Here is a 25,526-nt window from a genome sequence, read left to right on the forward strand (position 1 = left end):
ACTGGAGAAAACAGATTGGATTTGGAATTAACACATCGTAATCTTTCTGGTCAGAGCATTGGTGTAAGAAGGTAGGGATATCAGGGTTTTTGCAGAAGATTTTGTATTTCTCCAGATACCGCTGTAATTCATCACAGGACATTCATGAGCCCCTGAGCTAGACTAAATCCATGCCATATGTATGTGCCTATCATCCAGTTTTTAAAGATTTTGCTTTAGGCTGTGTGTGGGTATGTGCACTTGAATGTGCCTGTGGAGGCCAGAGGCATTAGATACCCTGGAACTAGAGTTTACAGGTGGTTGTGAACTGCCCAATGTGTGAGTTAGGGACCAAATTTGGGTCTTCTGCAAGATCAGTGTGTGTGTTATTAATTACTGAGCCTGTTCTCCAACCCCACCATCCTCATTTTGACATCAGGAACACTTGCATGGTTCAATGTCTCAATTACTTATCCTTTAACCCCACTGTCTAGATTTCAACAAAAATTACTGGCAGAAGACTTCTGAGCTATGAAACTGAATTCATACTTTCAGTTCTTTCTCAACCTGAAAATTTGCTTACTATTGACTTTTCCTACACAAAGTGCTCCATTCTACTTTCTGACTCCAAAATCCTCTTTTTCTCTGCCATTCCTGATCAACTTCTTTGAACACTGGTATTCTTTTATAGTTCTTTATTCAGTATTATGCTCTCTCCTGAAACATCCCATAATCAAGATATGAATTAGTTCAATGCCATCTCTAAAACTTTGCAACATATATGTATGTACATGTGGGTTTGTGTAGAGGTGAGAAGACAACCTCTGGTGTCTATCTTGCCTTGCATCTTGGTTGCTGCTGTGTATACCATCATGGGGTACAAGCTTCTGGGGATCCTCTTGTCTCTGCCTCTCATCTTCTTCACAGGAGTGCTGTGATTACAGATGTGTGCTTCTGCACCCAGCTCTTACATGGTTCTGGGCATCTGAAGTCAGGTCCTCATGAATGCATGGCAAGAACCTTTTACCCACTGAGCCACCTCCAGATGTCAAAGACAATTTTTAATCATATAATTCTTACTAATTAAATGAAGTGCTATTTCAGAGTATAAAACTTATAAATTCTGTTTCAAATGTTATTTTATTGCAAGATGGTATAACCTGTTACAAGTTTAAACCATAACTTGGTAATTTCTGTCAGGCAGCAAGTTGCTGCAAATTACTAATTCAAAAGTGATCACCAGACAACTCCAGATACACAGCAAGGATCAGAAATACCTGACTGGCCAATAGTGTTAAGTCACTAAATCAATCTCGATCATTTTTCAGGAAAGGTACACTGTAATTTCAATAGAGAGCAATACAGGAAGAGTTCTTCACATAGATTAGTTCCCATTTAAGTTAACTCTCTCTGGCCATCTCAACTGAGATAGATACATTCACATAACTGGCTGAGCTTGAGCCTTCTTTGCAAGCAGCTTTAGATCTGCAATGCACTTGGCAATGGCCTCCTTTTCCTGTGACAAGGAAAGAGAAATGTAGTTAGTTATCTCAAGAACATGTAAAGGGGGTATAATTCCTACTAGAACAGAACCTCAAGATTATTGATTAATGTGGAAAGCTTACTAAAAAAGTTTAGAAGAGAAATTAATTATTCAACATATTATTCAAGCAAATCCTGGGAGCTAAAATTCCCTGGCCCACAGCTTTTATGAGTAAAACCTACAAAGAATTTAAGGCCAGATATGCCAATAACACCTTTACCTGATGTTAGTTTGGGTAATCAAGAGCTCATTGAAAAAGACCAACCAACAAATACTAGTAATACAGAAATATTAATAATGAAAATAATTGGGGCTGAGAGATGGCTCAGCAGTCAAGTGCACTTCCTACTCTTCGAAAGGACTTGAATTTGGTTTTCAGCACCCACATCAGGTGGCTTACTGCCGTCTATAACTTCAGCTCCAGAGGATTTGAGGTTTCTGGCCTCCATAGGCACCTGCATTCATGTGTATGTACAAATACATGCACTCCTACTAAAAATACCTACTATAAATTGAAAGATCCCAGCATACTAGCTTAGCCTAACGCCATTTCAAGTAAGGTCTGAAAAGTGCGGGGTGTCTACGGCCGGCCTCCTGGCCCCAGAAAAGGGTACTAAAGGTCAGAAAAACAGCTTGGAGCCAGACAGCAGGCGTGTCAAGCTCGGGGAAAAACCACGAGCTGCCCTGAGTTTGAACCCGGCCTCATTTGAATCGTCCAATCAGAACCCTGTAAACCATGGGCTGCCCTGAGTTTGAACCCACCCTCCTCGTGCTCCTGCTGCCCGACCCTATAAAAACCCTCCGCTCCAGCCCGGGGGCGCGCCAGTCTCTTGAGCTTCTTGAGGGACTGTGTTGCCCCGGGTACCCGTGTTCCTGAATAAAGCCTCTTGCTGTTTGCATCTGACTTGTGGTCTCGTGTGATCTCTGGGCGAGGGTCTCTCCAGAGGGAAGACTGCCTTCGGGGGTCTTTCATTTGGGGGCTCGTCCGGGATCTGAGACCCCCACCTCGGGACCACCGACCCACTGTCAGGAGGTAAGCCGGCCTTGGTGTATGTCGTTTCTGTCCTGTCAGAGTGTTGTCTGTTTGCGCGCCTGAATCGGTCTGGAGTCAGTGGGGCTGAAGGAGCTGACGAGCTCGGACTTCGCCACTGCGACCCTGGAAGACGTTCCACGGGTCTCTGAAGTCCCCTTCTGGGGCACGGGAAGTCCCCTTCGGGGGCACGGGAAGTCCCCTTCGGGGGCACGGGAACTGTTGTCGGTTTGTCTGAATGTTAAATGTTATCTGTTTGCGCGCCTGAATCGGTCTGGAGCCAGTGGGGCTGAAGGAGCTGACGAGCTCGGACTTCGCCACTGCGACCCTGGAAGACGTTCCACGGGTCTCTGAAGTCCCCTTCGGGGGCACGGGAAGTCCCCTTCGGGGGCACGGGAAGTCCCCTTCGGGGGCATGGGAAGTCCCCTTCGGGGGCACGGGAAGTCCCCTCTGGGGCACGGTTTTTCGGGGCCACCCCCGTATCAGAAGGATACGTGGTGCTGGCAGGGGACGGAGAATTCAAACACTCCGTGTCCCCATCTGAGTTTTTGCTTTCGGTTTTACACCGGAGCCGCGCAGCGAAACTGTTTCTTGTTTGTGGTGTCGGTTTGTTTTGTGTTCTTTGTATAATCCTTCTCCATCCAGGCGCGGCGCCTCCTGTCATGGCGCCAGCCGCGACCCCGGCGGCTGCGCTCGCGGAGCCTCCTGTCATGGCGCCGGCCGCGGCCCTCCCAGCGGCTGCGCTCGGGGCGCCTCCTGTCATGGCGCCAGCCGCGGCCCTCCCGGCGGCTGCGCTCGCGGCGCCTCCTGTCATGGCGCCAGCCGCGATCCCGGCGGCTGCGCTCGTGGCGCCTCCTGTCACGGCGCCGGCCGCGATCCCGGCGGCTGTGCTCGCGGCGCCTCCTGTCATGGCGCCAGCCGCGGCCCTCCCGGCGGCTGCGCTCGCGGCGCCTCCTGTCATGGCGCCAGCCGCGATCCCGGCGGCTGCGCTCGTGGCGCCTCCTGTCACGGCGCCGGCCGCGATCCCGGCGGCTGCGCTCGGGGCGCCTCCTGTCATGGCGCCAGCCGCGGCCCTCCCGGCGGCTGCGCTCGCGGCGCCTCCTGTCATGGCGCCGGCCGCGACCCCGGCGGCTGCGTTCACGGCGCCTCCTGTCATGGCGCCGGCCGCGACCTCCTCAGCGGCTGCGTTCACGGCGCCTCCTGTCACGGCGCCGGCCGCGACCTCCTCAGCGGCTGCGCTCGCGGCGCCTCCTGTCACGGCGCCAGCCGCGATCCCAGCGGCTGCGCTCGTGGCGCCTCCTGTCATGGCGCCAGCCGCGATCCCGGCGGCTGCGCTCGCGGCGCCTCCTGTCACGGCGCCGGCCGCGACCTTCCCGGCGGCCGCCCCCCCCATGATGACCCCGCTCGCTGGGGACTCGGAGGAAGAAGAAAAGCAGAGAGTTTTCCTGGAGGCCTGGAAGCAGGTTCCGGGCGATGACGGGAGGCCAACCCAACTCCCAAATATCATCGATGCCGCTTTTCCCTTGACCCGCCGAGACTGGAACTTCAATACACCTGAAGGTAGGGAGCATCTACGTCTCTATCGCCAGTTGCTCTTAGCGGGTCTCCGAGCGGCCGCCAGAAGGCCTACCAATTTGGCTCAGGAAAGGAAAAAGAAAAAGGAAAGGAAAGGAAAGGAAAGGAAAGGAAAAAGAAAAAGGAAAGGAAAGGAAAGGAAAGGAAAGGAAAGGAAAGGAAAGGAAGAATCACCCGCTGCATTTTTAGAGAAGCTGAAGGAGGCTTATAGGATGTACACTCCGTATGATCCAGATACCAGTCTAGCTCAGATATCCGAACCAAATTGCAGCGGTTGGAAAGTTTGCAAGCGCTAGGTTTGCCAGATTTATTGAAGGAAGCAGAGAAAGTGTTCAGTAAGAGAGAAACTCTTGAGGAGAGTGAGGAAAGGAGATGGCAGAAACGTGAGGAAAGGGACAAGAAAACAACATAGGGAGATGAAAAAGTTTTTGGCCACCGTTGTGTCTCAGGGACAGCAGAGAGAGGGAGATAGGTTGGGAGAGCGAAGGAGGCCACCCCTTGATAAAGATCAATGTGCTTACTGTAAGAAGAAGGGACCAAGAGTTACAGGTCCTAAAGGAGACCCCCTACAAATCCTTGCCCTCAGTTTAGAGGAAGAATACCGTTTGTTTGAGGCAGAACCCACGGAGAAGTCACCTGAGGAGCTACAGAACTGGCTGAGGAAGTTTCCTCAGGCCTGGGCAGAGACTGGGGGCTTGGGGTTGGCACGCGATCAGCCACCGCTGATGATCTCACTAAAGGCCTCCGCGACTCCCGTTTCAATCAGACAGTACTCAATGTCACGGGAAGCTCATGAGGGGATCAAGCCCCATATTCAGAGGCTCCTGGATCAAGGGGTGTTAAAGCCCTGCCAGTCACCTTGGAACACCCCTCTCTTGCCTGTTAAGAAACCGGGGACAGGAGACGATAATCTCCATCCCCCCTCCTCGGAACCCCCACCAAGTTCGAGAATGACTAACTATGGCTGGGTACTGCCGCCTTTGGATTCCTGGCTTTGCCGAACTGGCAGCCCCATTATACCCCCTCACTAAACCAGGGACCATGTTCCAATGGGAAGAGAAACATCGGAAAGCGTTTCAACAGATCAAAAAGGCCTTACTCGAGGCCCCGGCTCTGGGTCTGCCAGATCTAACCAAGCCCTTTGAGCTGTTTGTGGATGAGAACTCAGGCTACAGGATGGCCTCCATGCCTCCGCATGGTGGCAGCCATTGCCGTATTACTCAAAGATGCCGGAAAACTGACTCTGGGACAACCATTGACTGTGCTGGCCTCCCATGCAGTGGAGGCCTTGGTCCGACAACCACCGGACAGATGGCTTTCTAACGCCATAATGACTAACTATCAGGCCTTACTGCTGGACTCAGACCGGGTAAATTTCGGGACCACAGCCTGAGAGAGACCCCGTGCCCTATAGCCCAGAAGACCATGAGCTAGCAAAGAAAATGGGGGCGGACTGGGAACAAAGAAGACAGGCATATATACTAGGGGACCGGATGGTCATGCCAACTTCCCATACCCGATATATGCTGAGATTCCTCCATGCATTGACCCATTTGAGCAAAAACAAGATGAAGACCTTATTAGACAGAGAAAACACCTGGGCAGTGCTGCTGAACCAGGATCAGGTACTCCAGCAGGTAACTTCCACCTGCCCAGCCTGTGCTCAAGTCAATGCAGGAAAGGTTCATCTAAACAAGGGGGCCCGCCAAAGAGGCCATCGTCCTGGTGTTCATTGGGAAATAGACTTTACAGAAGTAAAACCTGGACTCTACGGGTACCGGTATCTCCTGGTCTTCGTAGACACCTTTTCTGAATGGATCGAGGCATTTCCAACCAAGAATGAGACGGCTAACGTGGTAACAAAGAAACTGTTGGAAGAAATCTTCCCCAGGTATGGGATGCCTCAAATGTTGGGGTCGGATAACGGGCCTGCCTTCGTCTCCCAGGTAAGTCAGAAGGTGGCCAAACTATTGGGGGTTGATTGGAAACTCCATTGTGCATACCGCCCCCAGAGCTCAGGACAGGTAGAACGAGCTAATAGAACAATTAAGGAGACTCTAACCAAATTAACGCTTGCAACTGGCACTAGAGATTGGGTGCTCCTACTTCCCTTAGCTCTCTATCGAGCCCGAAATACCCCCGGCCCACACGGCCTAACCCCTTTTGAGATCATATATGGGGCCCCACCTCCTGTTGTAAACTTTCTCCATCCTGATATTTCCTCTCTTGCCACCACCCCTACTTTAGAAGCACATCTTCAAGCCCTCCAGTTGGTGCAGAGGGAGGTCTGGATGCCCCTGGCCAAGGCTTATCAGGAGCAGCTAGACAAGCCGGTGGTGCCCCACCCCCTTCCAGATCGGGGACTCCGTTTGGGTCCGACGACACCAGACCAAGAGCCTGGAATCACGGTGGAAGGGGCCCTACACTGTCTTGCTGACCACCCCCACTGCACTCAAGGTCGACGGGATTGCTGCATGGATCCACGCCTCTCATGTGAAGGCTGCCAGGGAACCCGACCCAGCAGGATCCAGAAAGTCAACATGGACAGTGCGCCATACACGAAACCCCTTAAAAATAAGGTTGACCCGTGGCTCCTCTTCCTCCCCCTCCTCTTAATCTCTACCTACCCCCAGGGGACTAGGGCGGCAGAGAGCCCGCACCTAGCTAAGAGGCTCACTTGGCAGGTCATCTCACAAACTGGGGAGACGGTCTGGCAAACGACCGCCTTTCACACCCCCTTTACATGGTGGCCTAACTTACATCCAGATCTCTGCCAATTAGCAGCAGGGTCAGAGGACTGGGACATCCCTACCACTGACCCCATGAACCCCAGAGCACCAGACGTCTGTCAGGATGGTAAGGGAACTTGCAAATGTAGTGACGGGAGATACGGATGTGGCCACCCTGAAACGTCTGCCCCCGGGATGGTAGGGACAGAAAGCTGATTAGCCAATGTGGGGGTTATGAAAGTTACTTCTGTAAAGCATGGGGATGTGAAACAACTGGCAATACCTATTGGAAGCCTTCGTCCACTTGGGACCTCATTAGGGTAAAAAGGACTACCCAAGGGGAAGCTGCACATGGCGCCCACTCACCCGAGCACATTGTTGGGGTTTCCCAGGCGAGCTTAGTACATACTGGGAGGGGGAGGGCCCCTGTATAAACTTCACCTGCAACCCCCTAAACATATCCTTTACTCAGAAAGGAAGGGGGACGGCACAAGATTGGATTAAAGGAAAAACATGGGGACTTAGATTTTTCATGACAGGACAGGACCAGGGATTTACCTTTATGATTAAACTTACACCATGCCTCTCCCCCTCAATACTAGCTAATACGGCCGATTATTGCGTGCTCATAGAACTGTACCCCAGGATAGTCTATCATACACCTAAAGATATCTATGCCCGATATGAAACAGGGGTCCCCTGTATAAAAAGAGAGCCAGTCTCACTAACCCTGGCCCTGATACTAGGTGGATTATAGGCACAGGTACCACTGCCCTCATGGAAACCAACCAGTTCCGACAACTCCAGGTTGCCATGCATACCGATATCCAGGCACTGGAGGAATCCGTGAGTGCCTTGGAAAAGTCACTCACCTCCCTGTCGGAGGTAGTTCTGCAGAACCGGAGGGGATTAGAGAAAAATGTTGCTTCTATGCGGATCATACTGGGGTGGTGAGAGATAACATGGCTAAGTTAAGAAAGAGACTAAAACAGAGACAACAACTCTTTAAAGAATAGCAGGGGTGGTTTAAAAAATGGTTCGGAAGGTCCCCCTGGCTCACCACCCTCATCTCCACCCTTATAGGGCCCCTTCTGATTTTATTGCTCCTTCTGACGCTCGGGCCCTACATCCTAAACAGACTTGTCCAATTTATCAGGGAACGTGTTTCTATAGTTCAGACCTTGGTATTGACCCAACAATACCAACGACTCAACCAGGTGGAAATGGAGCCACATCCCTATTCTTCCCCATGAATGGAGGATTCCATTCCCTGAGATAAGAAAATGGGGGAATGAAAGATCCCAGCATACTAGCTTAGCCTAACGCCATTTCAAGTAAGGTCTGAAAAGTGCGGGGTGTCTACGGCCGGCCTCCTGGCCCCAGAAAAGGGTACTAAAGGTCAGAAAAACAGCTTGGAGCCAGACAGCAGGCGTGTCAAGCTCGGGGAAAAACCACGAGCTGCCCTGAGTTTGAACCCGGCCTCATTTGAATCGTCCAATCAGAACCCTGTAAACCATGGGCTGCCCTGAGTTTGAACCCACCCTCCTCGTGCTCCTGCTGCCCGACCCTATAAAAACCCTCCGCTCCAGCCCGGGGGCGCGCCAGTCTCTTGAGCTTCTTGAGGGACTGTGTTGCCCCGGGTACCCGTGTTCCTGAATAAAGCCTCTTGCTGTTTGCATCTGACTTGTGGTCTCGTGTGATCTCTGGGCGAGGGTCTCTCCAGAGGGAAGACTGCCTTCGGGGGTCTTTCAAAATAAACCTTAAAAAAATAATTATCAGTCTCTTTCCTATACATCTTTGGGTATTTTCTAAGTTTTTAAAATAAGATAGTTATTACAATCTATCAAATTCTGACAGACCATGTTTTCTTCTTTTTCATCATCTTTAAAAAAAAAAGATTTATTTAATTTTATGTGTATGAGTGTTTTGTCACTGGGGTAGACTTTAAGGTTTCAAAAGCTCATGCCAGGACCAGTCTTGTTCTTGTGGGTCAGATATAAGCTCTGTTACTGCTTGGTACCATGCCTGCCTGTTGCCCGCCATGATGTCATGGACTCTGCTACCCTCTGGAACCATGAGCCCCAAACAATCTTTCTTTTCTAAGTTGGCTTGGTCATGGTACTTTGTCAAAGTAGTAGAAAAATAACTAAGACAACAGGCAAAGACACTTGCCTCCAAACCTGAAAACCTCCTGAGTGCCATCCCAGGGAACTGCATGGTAGAGGGAAAGAACTGTCCTGCCCTGTCCCCCCAACCCCCCACCTCAAGTTATCCTCTGATATCTACATGGGTGTCATGGCATCAGTATGCGTGCGCACCCCTCCCCGCCACTAAACAGCCAATTATTGTCAGGGTATCAGTCCAACCATAAAACCACAGAATGTCATGTACCTGCTGTGCAGAAATGCTTTCCACCACATTCTTCTCCACCCAGTTTATCATGTGCTCTTCTTCCTTGCGACGTAGCATGTCCTGTACAGAAATATGGTAGTCCAGGCGATTCTTTACCTCCTTATATGCTCTATATAGCCGTTCCCGGTAGGTGACTTCCAAGGCCAAGGCAATATTATTCTGAGGGGAAGAATTAAGAAATGTTGTTTGCACACATGAAGGAACAGTTTCTGTTTGGGGGCTTTGCCAGCTAGCATACTCCATTTCTCACATGTTTACGTGAAATTCTTTTAATATGCAGGTAGTAAAACAGCATGTGGCAAATATTTACCAGCATGGCACAGACTACCATTTTCTTGAATTTCTTACATTCTTCCCTGTGGTGATATTTTATTTGCATGTTAATAAACAAAGTTTGCCTGGAGATCAGAGGACATAGATAGCCAGCCATAAACAAAAGTCAGGTGGTGGTAGCACAAGCCCTTTATCTGATCACATGGTGGGCAGTTTCTGTGCATTCAAGGACATAGCCAAGCACAGTGACACACGCTTTTAATCCTAGTATCAACCATAGAGACCTGGAGGTCTGTATAGACAGGCAGTGACAAGGAAGTGAGGTGGCTGGGCTAAGAGCCAATGAAAGGGCAGAACAACAAGGCAATAAAGGCACAGATTAGACAGGAAGAAGCTGGTTCTCTTGGGAAGCTATGGCAGCGTGGTAAGCTAAGGTTAGCTGGTGACTCTCACTATTTCTCTGATCTCTACCACTTTCACCCCTGTATTTATTTGGCTCTGTGTTTCTTTTTTAATAAGACTGTTTAGAAATTCGTCTACATATGGTGCCCAACTTATTGGTATGAATTCGCAAAAAAGCTATTTGCCTGTGGCCTTGTGGGTCCTAGCACCCGAGCTACATGTTGCTGGTTGCAGTGGTGCACGCTTGGTAGGATTTGCTGAAGGAAGCAGAGGCAGGAGGATCCTGAGTTTGAGGCCAGCCTAGGAGGCTTGCTGAGAAGTTGCGGCTAGGGCCAGGCCACAAATTGTGGTGGTGGGACCATGGAGGTAGCGGCTGCTGCTCCATATTGCTGGCTGCTTCTCATCGTGTTGGCGACTGTGGTGATGCTGCTACCTGGGACGAAGGGTTTACTGCTGCTTGTTTGGAGAAGAATTACCAGGACCATCGTGTTACAAGAAAGCATCAGCAAAGGTTAGTTTGGAGAAGTTTGTCGAGGCAAGTGGTGGGGAGAAATTGCTGTGAAGACACTCTCTTCTAGGGAAGAACGTTCATGGTTCCAAGAAACAGACATTTATCAGACTGTGATTGCTTCAAACCACAGAGGAGGCAAAAAAAAAAAAAAAAAATTTTTTTTTTTTCCCTGCCGGGAACCACGGCCACACCTAACAGCAACTTTTGAAATCTTCAAAAAGATGATGGGATCCCACAATGACAATTCCACATGGACTATGATAAAGCCATTAAACTGATTAACACCACTGAAAGGTCTGCTTTGGACTACAAACTACTCAGGACAATTTTGAGATGGTTAGCTAAGATAATTCAGATTCAGACTACTTGAGCAAGGACTTGAGACAAATGCCCTGCATTTTCCCATCATCTGAGTCTGGACAACAAGTAATACAGATAACTCTCCCAGGACCTGACAATTAACTCAAAAACTTTCTTTTCAGGATCCCCTAAAGATGTTTTTGCCCCCAGAAAGCAGGAAGTAATTTTAAGAAAACGATACCCACATTTCCAAGAGGTGGGGTGGGTGGTTTTTGGTTGTTTAATGAGTTATGGATATTGTCATTGTTTACAATGGTTGGTTACAAGTTGTTAATTGTTAATGGTCAAAAAAAGAAAAGGAGATTAGATTTAGGATTCCTGTTAAAAAGAGATAAAGAGGTAGAATATTGAATCTACTCTGAAAAAAAAGATAGAAATAACAGAATAAAAGGGTAGATTATTAAATCTACCTGAAAAGAAAAAAGGGAAGATATAAAAATGATAAGATAAAATGTAGATTTTTGACTCTACTCAGAAAAGAAGAGAGAATATGAATATGATAAGATAAAAAGATAGATTGTTGAATCTACTGTTAAAAAGGAACTACTTGTTTTAAATAGGATAAGTAATAAAATTTTTTGTCTGAATTTGTCAACTGTTAAAGGACCAGACATTGTTTATAGACATATATATATATATAATATATATATATATATATATATAATAATATATAATATATATAATGGAGTTTTTTGTCTGAAATGTTAATGGACTGGACATTGTTAATGTAATTCTTGACTATATATATATTGTATATACTTATTGGGTATAGTTATAAGCTTCTTTTATTGTTTTAGGCAAAAAAGGGGAAATGGGGGTGATACTGTGTTCCCAAATATATTGTGCACCTAGTAAATTTATCTGGGGTCAGAGAACAGAACAGTCACTAGACAGACAGAGGCCAGAAAATGGTGGCACACACACCTTTAATCTTAGCATTCCGGAGTCAGAGATCCATCTGGATCTCTGTGAGTTCAAAGCCACACTGGAAGCAGCCAGGCATGATGACACATGCCTTTAATCCCAGGAAGTGATGGCAGGAAGCAGAAAGGTATATACGGCGTGAGGACTAGGAACTAGAGTCTTGTTAAGCTTTTAGGCTTTTGAGCAGCAGTTCAGCTGAGATCCATTCAGACGAGGCTTCCAGTTTGAGGAAACGAGACCAGCTGAGGAATTGGCGAGGTGAGGTTAGCTGTGGCTGGTTCTGTTTTTCTGATCTTTCAGCATTCACCCCATCTGGCTCCGGGTTTGTTTTTATATTAATAAGACCTTCTAACAATTCGTGTTACACTTCCCTAGAAATATTTAACACACCCAACAGAGATACATGCATACACATAATACTTTCTTTATGTTTTACTACCCACCTCAACCAGGATTCATTTACCCAAGATCTGCTATTTCTGATTTTTTCTACTACAAATAGCTTGCTCTCTGAGTGTATGATATATTTATCTTATGTTTGAATGGTAGTTCATATTTTCTGAGTAACTACTATGTTCTAAACTGTATTGTGTTTGTGTCAACTTAGTCAAGTTTTAGATACATCATGGGGTATCAGTGTATCTATTTTACAGAGAGAAACTGAGGCCGAAGCTGAACTTGCCCAAGGTTACAGAGCTAATAAATTGTGAAACTAAGATCTGAACACAGGCAATCAGGCTACAAAAGCCCCATATTTTAAAGATCTGTTCTTTGCTAACTGTCAAAACCAATTTGAAGGCTATCTGCAACAAGGTTGCCAGGGTGATCCCTTAAAATACAAGTGAAACCTTATCACTCTGCCTGTAACAACTTTCTTTCATTCACTTTAGGTCAAGACCTTCTAGAAACATGAATGACTTGACATACAGTTCTTGGCTATGCTTCATCTTAGGTTATTTAGACCCTAAACTGCCATTTATTATCACTTTACCTATGACCCAACACCCTTGTGACTATTAGGTAAATACTTAGGAATGTAGAGACAGATCAGGTTTTATCATTTTATATATATTTGAGGCCTATAAAAGAGATTTTTTTGCTTTGCTGTAACTTGCCTACATAATGTTTCCACCAATGTGCTTTTTATATGTTTTGACTGCATGCATGTAAGTGTACTGTGTATATATTTGTGTGCCCACAGAGGCCAGAAGAGAGTGCTGGATCCCCTGGAACTGGGGTTACAGATGTAAGCCATCATGTGGGTACTGGGAACCGACCCTGGGTTCTCTGCAAGAGCAGCAATTGCTCTTAACTGCTGAGCCACCTCTCCAGCGCCTCTACCAATGTATTTGAAAAATGTCTTGATTTAGAACTTCTTTTGTTCTGTTACTAAAGTGATTGATACTATATTGGAGCACAGGATTTGGGATAACCTGAATCTGTTCAGGGGTCACTCGTATTTAGTTCCAGAATAAACTTTCTCTTATTCCCTTTAAGGTGAGAGTTGTCTTTTGTGTAGACAAAATACTATGCAAATACTATTGTGTAGTAAATACTATGAACCATCATACCAAGCTTGGCTTTAACATTTTCTGAGGTTTATAAATATTCATGTGCGTAATGAATCCAATTAGTTAGAGTGTAGATTCTTTTTTTTTTTTTTTTAAAAAAGATTTATTTATTTATTATGTATACAGAAGAGGGTGCCAGATCTCATTACAGATGGTTGTGAGCCACCATGTGGGCGCTGGGAATTGAATTCAGGACCTCTGGAAGAGCAGTCAGTGCTCTTAACCGCTAAGCCATCTCTCCAGCCCCAAGAATGTAGATTCTTATGTCTTCAAGAGACCTAACTCTAGAGGGCTTGAAATGGGTCAAAAAAACTAGTGAGTGGTGCATGGGGTAAGGAAACTTGAGAACCTGTGGCCTAGATCCTTATTATTAGTATTTTAGATACTTTATGTCAGTATCTGTTTTTACTGCATGCATGCTGTACGTATGTGCGTAACACACGACGCCTTAGAAATCAGAAAAAGGTGTGATTCCCCGAAACTGGAGTTAAGAATGGCTGTGAGCCACTATGAGGAGTTTTCTGAAAGAGCAACAAGGGGTTGGGGATTTAACTCAGTGGTAGAGCGCTTGCCTAGCAAGTGCAATGCCCTGGGTTTGGTCCTCAGCTCCGGCGGGGGGGGGGGGGGGGGGAAGCAACAATGTTTTTAACTGCTGAACCATCCCCACATGTGTGCTTATATAATGTAAAATTTCAGTATGAGACATCTCACCTTTAAATATCAGGCATAAGATACTAGGCTCAAAGAAAATAATGACAAACTACCCTACATGTTTCTAATTTTAGAACCTAATTAAGCTCTGGGTACAATGAAAAGCGCTACTGCTTCCTAGACAGTTTTGAATATGTTAAGGATCAGATTATCTAACGGCAAATGTTAAAATTTTCTTATTCAAGTATGTACAAAATGCAGAGTGTATTTCACCTTTGGCCTTTCTTACACAGTGTATGCCCTTTTAAAAAGGAGCCCTAACTTACTATTTATTTTCCTTTTGTATGGATTCAAAGAGTGTCCTTTCACACTTTATACTGTTTCTAATTTTAGAATAATCCTAAGTATTTTTTTCACTTAGCAGTTCTTAAATATCTACATAATTATAATTGTCAAGTTCTAGGCAAATCTTTGTTTCTATATAAAATAAGGCCCATCTTAAAAATTTAATCATTCCTCAAAATATTGATTTTTTGGTAGTGTTAGGCTTTCTTGTACATGGAAAGGAAGTGATCTACTGTTGAGCTACATCCCAGACACTAATTTTTGTTTCTGTTTTTGTCTTGGCACACCCAAGTGTCTTCCCCACCCTTACAAGGTGCGGAAACCTACCCTCTGAACATCGAAGAGGTAGTGGCGCTTCTGAACCAGAGCCTGCTGTGCCTTCTCCGTGTCAATTGCATCCTGGATCTGTTTTATGCTTGCTTGCTTGACTTCTTCCAGTTGAGCGATTTTTTCCTGTAATTATATTACAATGTCAGTGGAAGCACAAATGGTACCAAAAAGATTCATTTTATGCTGTCTCAGTTTTAGCCTTCATTTATAAAAATGCCCACAAGAAAGACATACACAGGGAAACACACAAATCTTCAAAAGAATTACCTGTAAGAGTTACGTATCATTGAATGAGAAAGATCAAGGAAGGAGGGTGTAGGATTAACTCAAACTAAGGATGTATGAAAAAGCCATACAAAAACTTGCTATTCTGTAAGATAATTAAAGTATTATAATAATAATAAAAGAGCTTGAACAAAGATACCCTACATAGGTGGGCCAAACTGCTCCTAGAAGCCATAGGTTATTAAACAAACACCCCAGTGCCACATGTGAGACACTAAATTGTTCGCTAGGGGGTTCCAAGGGCCCCAATACAGACTATTTCCATTGTTCTTGACTAGCACTAGAATGAGATGGTTAAGATCCTATTGCTGAAGACACTTGGTTGCAGGACAGAGAAATCTAGTTTGAACTAAGATAGAAGCCTTTTGTCTGTCAGCTAGCTTTTACAATGCCTGAAAGTGCTAGGAAGACTGCCGAGGAAGAAAAGTCATCACTGTTTTTTTCCCTGCATCTGAACCCTTCAAGCTATAATACCAACCTGCCAAGGAAGATATATCCTTGTTACAATGTTTGACTAGATTCTGTAAATCTAGTCAATATTCCATGGCTGAGAAGGCTGTAACATATTGTTTTTTAAATGAATACAGTGTCAAACTGCTTTCTGCATATTTATGCTATACCCATAGATTAATGCAGCTCGTAGTCTTTGTCAGAGAAGCTTGTTTTCAGTGAGTGGCAATTATGAGACTCATTAACCAGTCAAAGTGCCAAGACTACATGACTGTGTAGTGCTCAGCCCTAAATGTGACATCCATATCACTTTCACCAAGACTCAGGGAACATCAAGGGAGAGGAAGTGGAATGAATCTACGAGCTGGTGACTATGGAAAATGCTGTGAGATGCTCTTTTCTGGACATGACATTAATGTCATTGCACTAATGAATTCACACCAGCTGGGATTATTTTACTTGTGCAAGACTGAGCTAGCTGTCAACATTCAATCATGGATGTGGGAGGGACTCATGAAGCCCCACACTTCACTACTGGCAGTTAATGGTTGCTGAGGGAGAGTCATTTTCATTTTCTTTTTTTTAACCGGAGCTGAAGACTGAACCCAGGGCCTTGTGCTTGCTAGGTAAGCGCTCTACCACTGAGCTAAATCCCTAAACCCAAGAGAGAGTCATTTTCTATTACCAGTATACCCACTGGTAAGTTGCCCATGCTTCTATAAACAAACCCCCACCTATGCTCAAGCAAGCAACACTAATTAAACTACATGATTCACAAAAACAAAAGCAGGAAAAGGACTTGTTGGGAAGAAAGGTTCAGCAGAAATGGGAGGAGGGATCGAAGATGGTAATGAAAAATGAATCTGATCAAAGTACATATAAGAAACTGTCAGAAGGAGAATGTCCACAAGTTCAAGGTTAGCCTGGTACACAAATGATCACTAGGCTAGCAAGGCATACACAGAGAGAGACCTTGTTTTAAAAAGTTAAAACAGCCAGGCAGTGGTGGCGCACGCCTTTAATCCCAGCACTTGGGAGGCAGAGGCAGGCGGATCTCTGTGAGTTCAAGGCCAGCCTGGTCTACAGAGCAAGATCCAGGACAGGCACTAAAAGCTACACAGAGAAACCCTGTCTCAAAAACAAAAAACAAAAACAAAAAAAACCCAAAATTCTATCACTAAGGAGACAGACATTAAGGGATTCAGGAATTTAAGGTCAGCCTTGAATTACAGACAAGTTTAAGGTGTGCTACATGAGAGCCCTCAACAGGGTCCCAACACCACTAACCAACGAAACACAAATGGATGCATAGTTTTTAATTCTAAAGAAATAACTGTTCCAATTTATTCCAGTTGATACTCAATGTAGAGAATTAAACATCCTTAAAAATTTTTATTTGACAATTTTATACACACGTACAGTTTTTTCTACTTAAAAGAGCTAAATGACGTTTTTAGAAATGAGAAAAAGACTAGGAAAATCTGGAGTTCAGTAAATTTCAATTTTTGTATCAAAGCAGTAACTATAATATGACTGTAACCATGGTAACTATTAATTGGTATACTTTTTCCTTTAACATTCATATAAATAATAATGGATAACTGAAATGTTTATGCTATTGTCTAAAGTGGGAAACAAAGTTTAAGATTCTTACCTCATTAAGTTTATCAAGAAATTCTGCAATAGAAGCACCATATTTCTTAACCACATAGACAATCAACCCTACTACTGTTATGGTAGAGAAGGTCTCTGGGGTAATCACATATATTTCTTTGGAGAGAAAATACAGGCTGAGCCCAGTTCCAAGCACGTAGGGTCCTGGAAGAACAAAGAGTTAACTCATATTTTAGATGTTATGCCTACTGTACATTTGGTTACTTCAAGGCCAAGTTAAAAATGATAATCATTATATACACACAGTTTAAATAGTACACAGAGCTGAAAGAATAAAGATCTGGACTGAAGGAAATCTGTATCATGACACTACAATCTATCAGAAACAGAAATCAAAATAATCTCTGAACTCTGTTTCCACAAAGGGAAAGAGTACCTTCTTTGAAAGGCTGATAAAAACAGAAATAATATAAATATAAAGTACTTAGCACACAGGAACCATTCTACAAAGACAAACTGCTTTCTAGATTAATCTTTTCAGCAACAAATACTGATGATTGAATGGAAATACAGGACAGGACAAAACTATCCATTCTTTGCTTAAGAGTTATAAAAGATTTAAGAAACAAAAGAAAAAAACCCCAAATATTAAAAAATATACACATAAAAAGAATTACGTTATCAGAATTCTCAACTTCTGTAGGCAACTAATTATAATACTTCCAATATAGTTACTTAAAACAAAACAAAACAAAAAACTAGGCCATGAGTTTAGAAAGAAGAGGACTGAGGACACAGTTTTCTTTTCTTTTTTCCTTTTTTTGGTTTTTTGAGACAAGGGTTCTCTGTGTAGCCCTGGCTGTCCTCTAACTCACAGAGATCCGCCTGCTTTTGCCTCCCGAGGGCTGGGGATTAAAGGCGTGTGCCACCACTACGTGGCTTCTGACTTCTTATTGAAGTCCTGCATTCTTTTTAAATTTTTTTAAAGTTGGAATTTATGGGGCTAGAGAAATGCCTTAGTGGTCAAGAACATTTGCTGTTCTTGCAGAGGGCCCAGGCTTGAATTAGCACCCACAGGGCAGGTCACAACCTTTTGTAACTCCAGTTCCAGATCAAAACTCTTTTCTGGCCTCTTAAGAGCACTGCATGCAAGTGGTGCACAGATGTACATGCAGGCAAAACATACATGTAAAAATTTAAGTCTTAAAAAGTTGAAATTTAAGCCGGGCGTTGGTGGCGCACGCCTTTAATCCCAGCACTTGGGAGGCAGAGCCAGGCGGATCTCTGTGAGTTCGAGGCCAGCCTGGGCTACCAAGTGAGCTCCAGGAAAGGCGCAAAGCTACACAGAGAAACCCTGTCTCGAAAAACCAAAAAAAAAAAAAAAAAAAAAAAAAAAGTTGAAATTTATACTAGTGCATAGAGTGGACCTGGACTTCTCAAAAGAGTGTAACTAAAGTGATGCCCTGTCTCTCACACCTCCCAGACAGTCTTGCTCTGTAGCCTGGTTGGCACTAAACTTCTTGTGGCAATCTTGTCAGCTTCTGGCTGGGATTACAGGGATATGGTACCCTTGTCCAGCTAAGTGTCTACACTGTCATGATTTTTAAATTATAGTCTTTAGAACACAAATATTTGTATTAACATTCTCCTTGGTATCTTACCAGATGTTAGGATGGGACATAAGGCCTGTAAGAACAGCACTGTAGTCTGAGTAGCAGTAGAGACAAATAATTTGAACATATATTACAAGAATAAGAGTTACAGTCCCAACTATATAGAACGCAAATTTCTCAGTTTCAGGCTTCTCCCCAACCTCGCTTTAGTGCATACATTTAAAATATGAGTTTATAAAAGAAGGCACATTGTATTAACATTTTAATGATTTATGAATATATTGAGGACACTTATTTTCTTCCATTTCAAATAAGGAAATGCTATTTTAGGTCAGTCTAGGGCTAAAAACAAATTTTGGGTTTCCTGTGTTCCATGAAAGGAAGGCAGTGTGTAGAGACAAAAGAAAGCTAACTTAGCCAATCCAGTTCAGCCACAAGTGGAGTAAGACACCCTTACAAACCACTTTTCTAGGTCTTCTAGATAATAAAAAATATTCTCATGGGAATGTCTAAGTATTAAATAACAAAAGTGAAATCAGTCATTATAAAAAAATATGATTCTGAAAGTTTATGCCTTTTTATAAAAACAACTGATGAGGGAAGGTGTTCCTACTTGTTAAGACATGCGTGTGAATGTGCAAACACACATTCCTCTCTCTAAGTCTTTACTGCCTTATTTCTATTCACAGTTCCCTTTATTGTCTGACAGTGTAACATACAGGCACTCATTTAAAAAATTTTTATCCTATAATACATGTTTCACAATATCAGACAGTTAAACTTAGTTCATTATTGTATGGTTAGAACAATATCAGGAATAAATCAAAGAAATTAGCATGATTAGCAAGTCAATAAATGGAAACAAAACTACAAAAGTAAATTAAAATCCTGAAACAAAATTTATCTCAAAGAGAAGCTTGAGCAATTTTTTTTTTTTTTAAATATATGGAATCACTACTTTCTGAAAAAAGGGCTTGACTTTAATGGGACCACTCAAATATATTACTAAAGACCAGACAATACCCACCTGTTACACCAGTTTTAGGGTAAAGGAACTGGAAAAATTCTTCAGGGATCAGCCCTAGGCGTACTTTTCCTCCATATTCGGGAAGAGGTGGTACAGGGGCAAGACGTGGCTGTCCTGTATGAAAGACCTTTGTTGCCTGCAATACCCTACAAGCAATCATTATACAAATTAAGAACCAATTTTTCAGAGAAAACACAATGTACAAACAATTAACAAAAACAATGAATGGGGATAAAGACTGAGGTGTTTCCTACTGTCACAAAAGAAAGAGAACAGACAGACTTAAGACTCTACTGAAATCTGTGCATAACACTATGGATCATTTACCGAGGACTTGATATGTGTCAATCAGGAGCAATGAAACACAAGAGAAAGGACTACAGCCAGATGCCCTGAGTTAAAATCTTAGACCAACTACTAGACTTTGAGCAGAGAATTTGAAGTTTAAAAATATCTTTCTATTCTTCCCTTTTGTATTGTTTGGGTCTGCACACCACCACACACAGAGGGTCAGACAACTTGCAGTTGTTTCTCTCCTTTAGCTACGTGAATCTGGGAAACAGAACTTGGGTATATCTGTCAGGTTTACTGGCAAGTAGGTATCTTAACCTGCTAAGTCATCTTAGCAGAACCTAGAACTGAAGTTTGTGTAATCTCTGATTTCTTTATGGAAGGAATAAAACATATTACTTTACAGGGCTATTATGAAGACTGAGTTAATATATGTAACATTCTTAGACTGGAACTTGTCGCATGGTAGGGTTCCAATTAACAGTTACCTAAATGCCAATGCTGCTGTAGGCAATCTGATACTGAGAATGTTGACTCTGAATACTCTCTTTGATGGACTGCTCATCACTATGTGACAGGCCTTTTCAGTTTGCCAAGGTTACCTCAGTTGAAGCCTTCATTTTCTTTCTTAAACTATTTTAACACCCCCAAACATGATGGCTATTCTTGTCAAATATTCCTTAAATGTAGCTCCTTCTTTCATATTACTGCCAATGCTTCTAAACATGAATCTGACATGAAAACTCTTCCGCAGGTTCTCTTCTGTTTACAGAAAGCAAAACTATATAGCACAGCTGACCCAGTTCCTGCAAACTGAGCATCTTCACTTTTCTTTAGTGCCTTACCTCTACTCATATGAACTATTCATCTCTCTCAAAAACAAGCACTTGCCTTATACTGCTTCTTCTTGGTATGCCTTTTATTTAATGATAGCCAAATCCAAACAGTCTTCCAGATACCTCAAAGCATATCCTCAACAAAGACAAGCTTCAACAAATTATGCTGGGAAAAAAATGGATATCTATTTCCCAGCCTATACAAAAACCTATCCCAAATGTAACAAAACCTTTAAGGCAAACACAGGCAAGTACTTTCTGTGAGTGCTAATTGCTCAGGAAATAATGCCAACAACTGACATGTAATTTTATACAATTAAAACTCTTCTTCACAGCAAAGGAAATAAATGAATGAAGAGACAGCTACAGAATGGGAGAAAATCTTTGGTAAGTACATCTAACAGAATTAGTATCTATAAATAAGACAAAACAAAACAAAAAACCCCTTAAATTTAAGAAATACAACCAAGTCAATAAATGAGCCAAGGAAATGGACAATATTCAAAAGGGGAATAATAAACATAGAAAAAGGCTGAGCCTAGACCTTTAATCAAGCACTGGGGAGGTAGAGGTAGGGGAGCTCCTTGAGAGCAGCCTGGTCTACACAGCAATTTCCAGGCCAGCCAGGGCTACAGAGGGAAGCTCTGTCTCAAAGAAAAATGGTTCAATATCACCAGCCAACAGGGAAATAAAAAAACCACACTGAAGCTAGCATTGTGGTGCATGTCTTTAATCCCAGCACTCAGGAGGCAGAGGCAGGTGAATCTCTGAGTTCGAGGAAAGCCTGGGCTACAAAGTAAGTTCCAGGACATCGCAAGGGCTGCACACAGAGAAATCCTACCTCAAAAAAACCAAAGCCCCCCCCCCCCCAAAAAAAACCAAAACAAACAAACAAAAACCAAAACAAAACAAACCAAAAAAACACATTGTCTCCCTCTTCTCCAATCAACATCTGAGGCAGGTGGGAAAGCCAGCCCTGAGCAGGAGAGCTGTCCCTGTCACTAATCAGCTATAGCACTTAGGAGAGTGGCCCCTAAACCAGCCTGGGCAATACAGCAGAGCTGATCCTGAAGGTGTAGGTGTGGGAGAACTGACCCTGAGGACATGAAAGCAGAACTGACTCAGCCCCATGCTCATCCTGTAAGGGGTGAACTAACCAGGACAATGCAGGAGAGCTCATCCTGGTGGTGAGAACAAGGGATAGTTGGTGGGCTGACCAATCCTGCAACTACCCAGGCCCAGAACCAGAGTTATGAATTAGCCCACCCCAACATCCATCTAATCTGTGATCTGCTGGAGCATGTGAAGGGACAGGTCCTGCAGACCCAAAGCTGCAGGATTTCCAAGATACAGGGCAACAGCAGAATAATCCAGTGAGGGCCTAGCAGTGCAGCAGATAGTGTAACAGAAACCAGAGGCCTCGAACCAGACCAATGACTTTTGCAACGAACACTTGTAAGTAAAGATATATAGATAAAAGGGTATACTGAGTGACTCACTGTCACACTACAGCTTCCATGATGAGAATGATTTTTCCTTCTCTTTTTTCCTCTTAAATTTTATTTTATTTTGGGGAGGGAGTGATACAAGGGCAGAGGGTAAATACAAAGGGATGGGGAAATGAATGGGATAGATGCATGATATAAAAGACACAAAGAATAAATAAAAAAAAGTTAAAAACAAACAAACAAACCACCACACTGAAACTCATTCCAGTCAGAATAGAAATTATTAAGCCAAGTAACAAATGCTGGTGAGGACATAAGGAAAAAGAGAAACCTTATACGCTGCTGGTGGGGGATGTAAATTAGTCCAGCCCCCAAATCAATAGGAAGGGCCCATAAAACTGAAAATAGATCATATCACTCAGCTAGAGCACCCCTGTATATTTAAGCTAAGGATTGTAAGTCAGCATACCACAGAAATACTTGTACACCAGTGTTTATTGCATCACTATTCACAATAGCTAAATTATGGAAGAAATCTAGGTATCTGCCAAGAGAGGAATGGATAGAGAAAATATGCTAATGCACAATGAAATTTTATTCAAGTATACAATATGAGATTATGTTGTCTGCAGGAAAATGGATATAATTGGAGATTATCATATAAGACAAATTCAATCTCAGGAAGATAAAAATATGTTTTCTTTCCTTTGTGGATATTAGATTTTATAGAGGTACATAAAATCATGTACAAACATGAAAATGGGAGCCAAATTGTACAGCAGAATGAAGAGGACTAATGAGAGGACAGAAAGGAGAAAAAAGATAGTAGATGAGCGTGGGGGTGGGGTGCTAGGCTTGTTCAAGGTACATTATATACTTGTATAAAAATGTCCTCATAAAAGCCAGTACTTCATACAATGAACATATGATAATTAAAATGAGCTTAGGCTGAAAAGATGGTCCAGCAGTTAAGAGTGCTTGCTGTTCTTCTACAGGACCAGAGTTTAGTTCCCAGCACCTATGCTGGATTGCTCATAAGCACCCTTAACTCCAGCTGCAGATCTAACATCCTCTTCTTGCTTTTGCATGCATTTGTGCAGATACGCTTGTGTGAAAGCAAGTGTGCATGCACAAAGAAAAATAAAATTCTTAAGAAACAAAAAAAAAAACCCAAACCTGGAGCTTAGCATTTTGCAGAGAAAAGCAAGGCTGGTATAACTGGAATATAAAGCTAAAGGGGAAGGTTGAAGAAGAACCAAAAGATAGGTGGGGTTGATTCAGGTTGAGTTTCCTTGGTTTTGCTAAGTTTGGATTTTATTTCAAGAGGAATATGAGCTCTGAAGGTTCTAGGTGTGAGATTGTCATAATCTCTATGCTACACTGACAATGGGCTGTACTTGGATAAAAAAAGGCTGGGCGGGGGTGGTGCATGCCTTTAATCCCAGCACTCAGGAGGCAGAGGCAGGTGGATCTCTGTGAGTTCGAGGCCAGCCTGGTCTACAGAGCGAGTTCTAGGAAAGGCGCAAAGCAACACAGAGACACCTTGTCTCGAAAAACCAAAACCAAACCAAACCAAACCAGAAGTTAAGACTAAAGGGCTAATGAAATTGCCCATTCAAAACCACTGGCTGCTCATGCCATAATAATGGTGGTAGGCATAGTCAGTCAAAGAATAATCTCCGGGCTGAGCATTGCTGATGGAGTGTGACAGAGGAGAAATGAAGGCTGCTTCTTGTATCTTCTCTATGCAATTCACTTATCACTTGTGCCATAATTCATACTTGGCAGTGCCTAGGATCACACCAAGGGTACATTTCCAGCATACAGGTATTTTTCAATGTTTGTATGGAGTGATTTTTCTATAAGATAAAAGCAGTCAATGATAGTTTCACTTTATTGCACACACAAGACCTAAACGAGGCCATTTTTTCCAAGCATTTTGTAGTTGTTTAACTGTGAAAGCTTCATGATTAAATTTAAGAGTTAAAATGTTTTACACACACCGATATTTTAAGAAAAGAATTTTAACTGCAACAGCGCCAACATTTCTAAGTACACACAATGTACCAAGCACTGTTTCTTGAGTTTTACAAGAACTAAGTCTCTTTTGTCTCATAATCCATACTATATGGCTCTAAGCGACAGTGAGTGGAGGAGCCAGGTGTACCCCGCTCCACCTCTGGAGCCTGTAAACTGTTCTATGCAGCTGTCCTGACTCCAGTTGTTGTGAGCTCCGTGAAGACGCAGGTAACGTTATTCACTGTCCTTCTCATTCTGTGATCGTCAAGATAAACATTTCCCAATTAATGCATGGTTTCTGACTCCTGATAGGGCAACAGAAGACTGAAATCTGGGAGACACCCAAAACAACATGCTTTATTTTGTTATATTTAACCAGATCTGTTCTTGGGTGTAATCTAGTGACTGATTCAGAGCTGTGTGTCGCTGAAGGTCACTCACCGCGAGGGGCGCGAGTTACCCACTTTTGTGTCTGTCACAGAGGGAGACGGTAACGGTCAGGGCCATTAGAACAAGCGTCTGAGGGACGATTTAGGCTCTCCCAAATGAAGGCAAACGGTCACTTCTGGCCTAAAGCTAAGACAAGGAAACCGAGTAATAAAACGCGGCGACACTTACCCTGGTCCCAGGGCAGCCGCGTTCTTCAGACAGGGGGCTGCAAACACACAAGGCGCAGGTTAGCAAAGCCAAGGTGAAACTCAGTCTCTACCTTCCCCGGTCTCCGCGAGACGGGGTCCCCACGCCCATGCATCCCTCCTTGACGTCCCCCCCGAGGTCCTACATTGTCCGGCAGCTCTGCTCACTCCTCTGCTCAGGCCCAAACGTCGCTGTCCTTGCTTCACCCACCTCCCGCCTCCCTGGGACCCCAGGCCTAGCTTCTTCCCAGTCATCCTGACCGGCCAGCCCGGGGTCTACATCTCTCACCCGCTGTGGCGGCGGCAGAAAGGACCACCCGGGACAGCATGGTCTGCAAACGCCCAGACTGCGGTCTCCGCGTCCCTTTGACCCCAACCCGAGCCTGTCAGGGGCAGGAACAAGATGGCCGCTCCCCTATCTCGCGAGAAGAGAGAGGAGGAGTTTTTTTTTTTTTTTTTTCCCTCTCGGCCCTGCTAGATTTTTTTTTTTTTTTTCTCGCGAGAAGGGAAAAAAAAAAAAATCTGAAATCCCGCTGCAGGAAGGGCAGAAGGAAAGCGAGCTGGAAATGCAGACGCAATTCTCGCGAGAAGGAGAGCGTAGCCCTCGGAGAGGGGCGGAGGCGCAGTGGTGCACCACGTGGGGGGGCTCCGCCAGCGCGGGATCGGTATCGCC

General features: G+C 44.0%; 1 protein-coding gene across 1 annotated transcript; it reads right to left on the reverse strand.

The window, feature by feature from the left end:
* Positions 1 to 1,100: 1,100 nt before the first annotated feature.
* On the reverse strand, positions 1,101 to 25,368 carry Atp5pb (ATP synthase peripheral stalk-membrane subunit b). Its single transcript, XM_006986392.4, has 7 exons — positions 25,143 to 25,368; positions 24,837 to 24,873; positions 19,625 to 19,770; positions 17,025 to 17,188; positions 14,633 to 14,758; positions 9,248 to 9,427; positions 1,101 to 1,495 (listed from the first exon to the last, which is right to left on the reverse strand). The coding sequence occupies exons 1-7, from the start codon at positions 25,180 to 25,182 to the stop codon at positions 1,418 to 1,420; spliced, it is 771 nt and encodes a 256-aa protein (XP_006986454.1). The 5' UTR covers positions 25,183 to 25,368; the 3' UTR covers positions 1,101 to 1,417.
* Positions 25,369 to 25,526: the final 158 nt, after the last annotated feature.

This window comes from Peromyscus maniculatus, chromosome 6, assembly GCF_049852395.1.
Source record: "Peromyscus maniculatus bairdii isolate BWxNUB_F1_BW_parent chromosome 6, HU_Pman_BW_mat_3.1, whole genome shotgun sequence".
NCBI classification, from domain to species: Eukaryota; Metazoa; Chordata; class Mammalia; order Rodentia; family Cricetidae; genus Peromyscus; species Peromyscus maniculatus.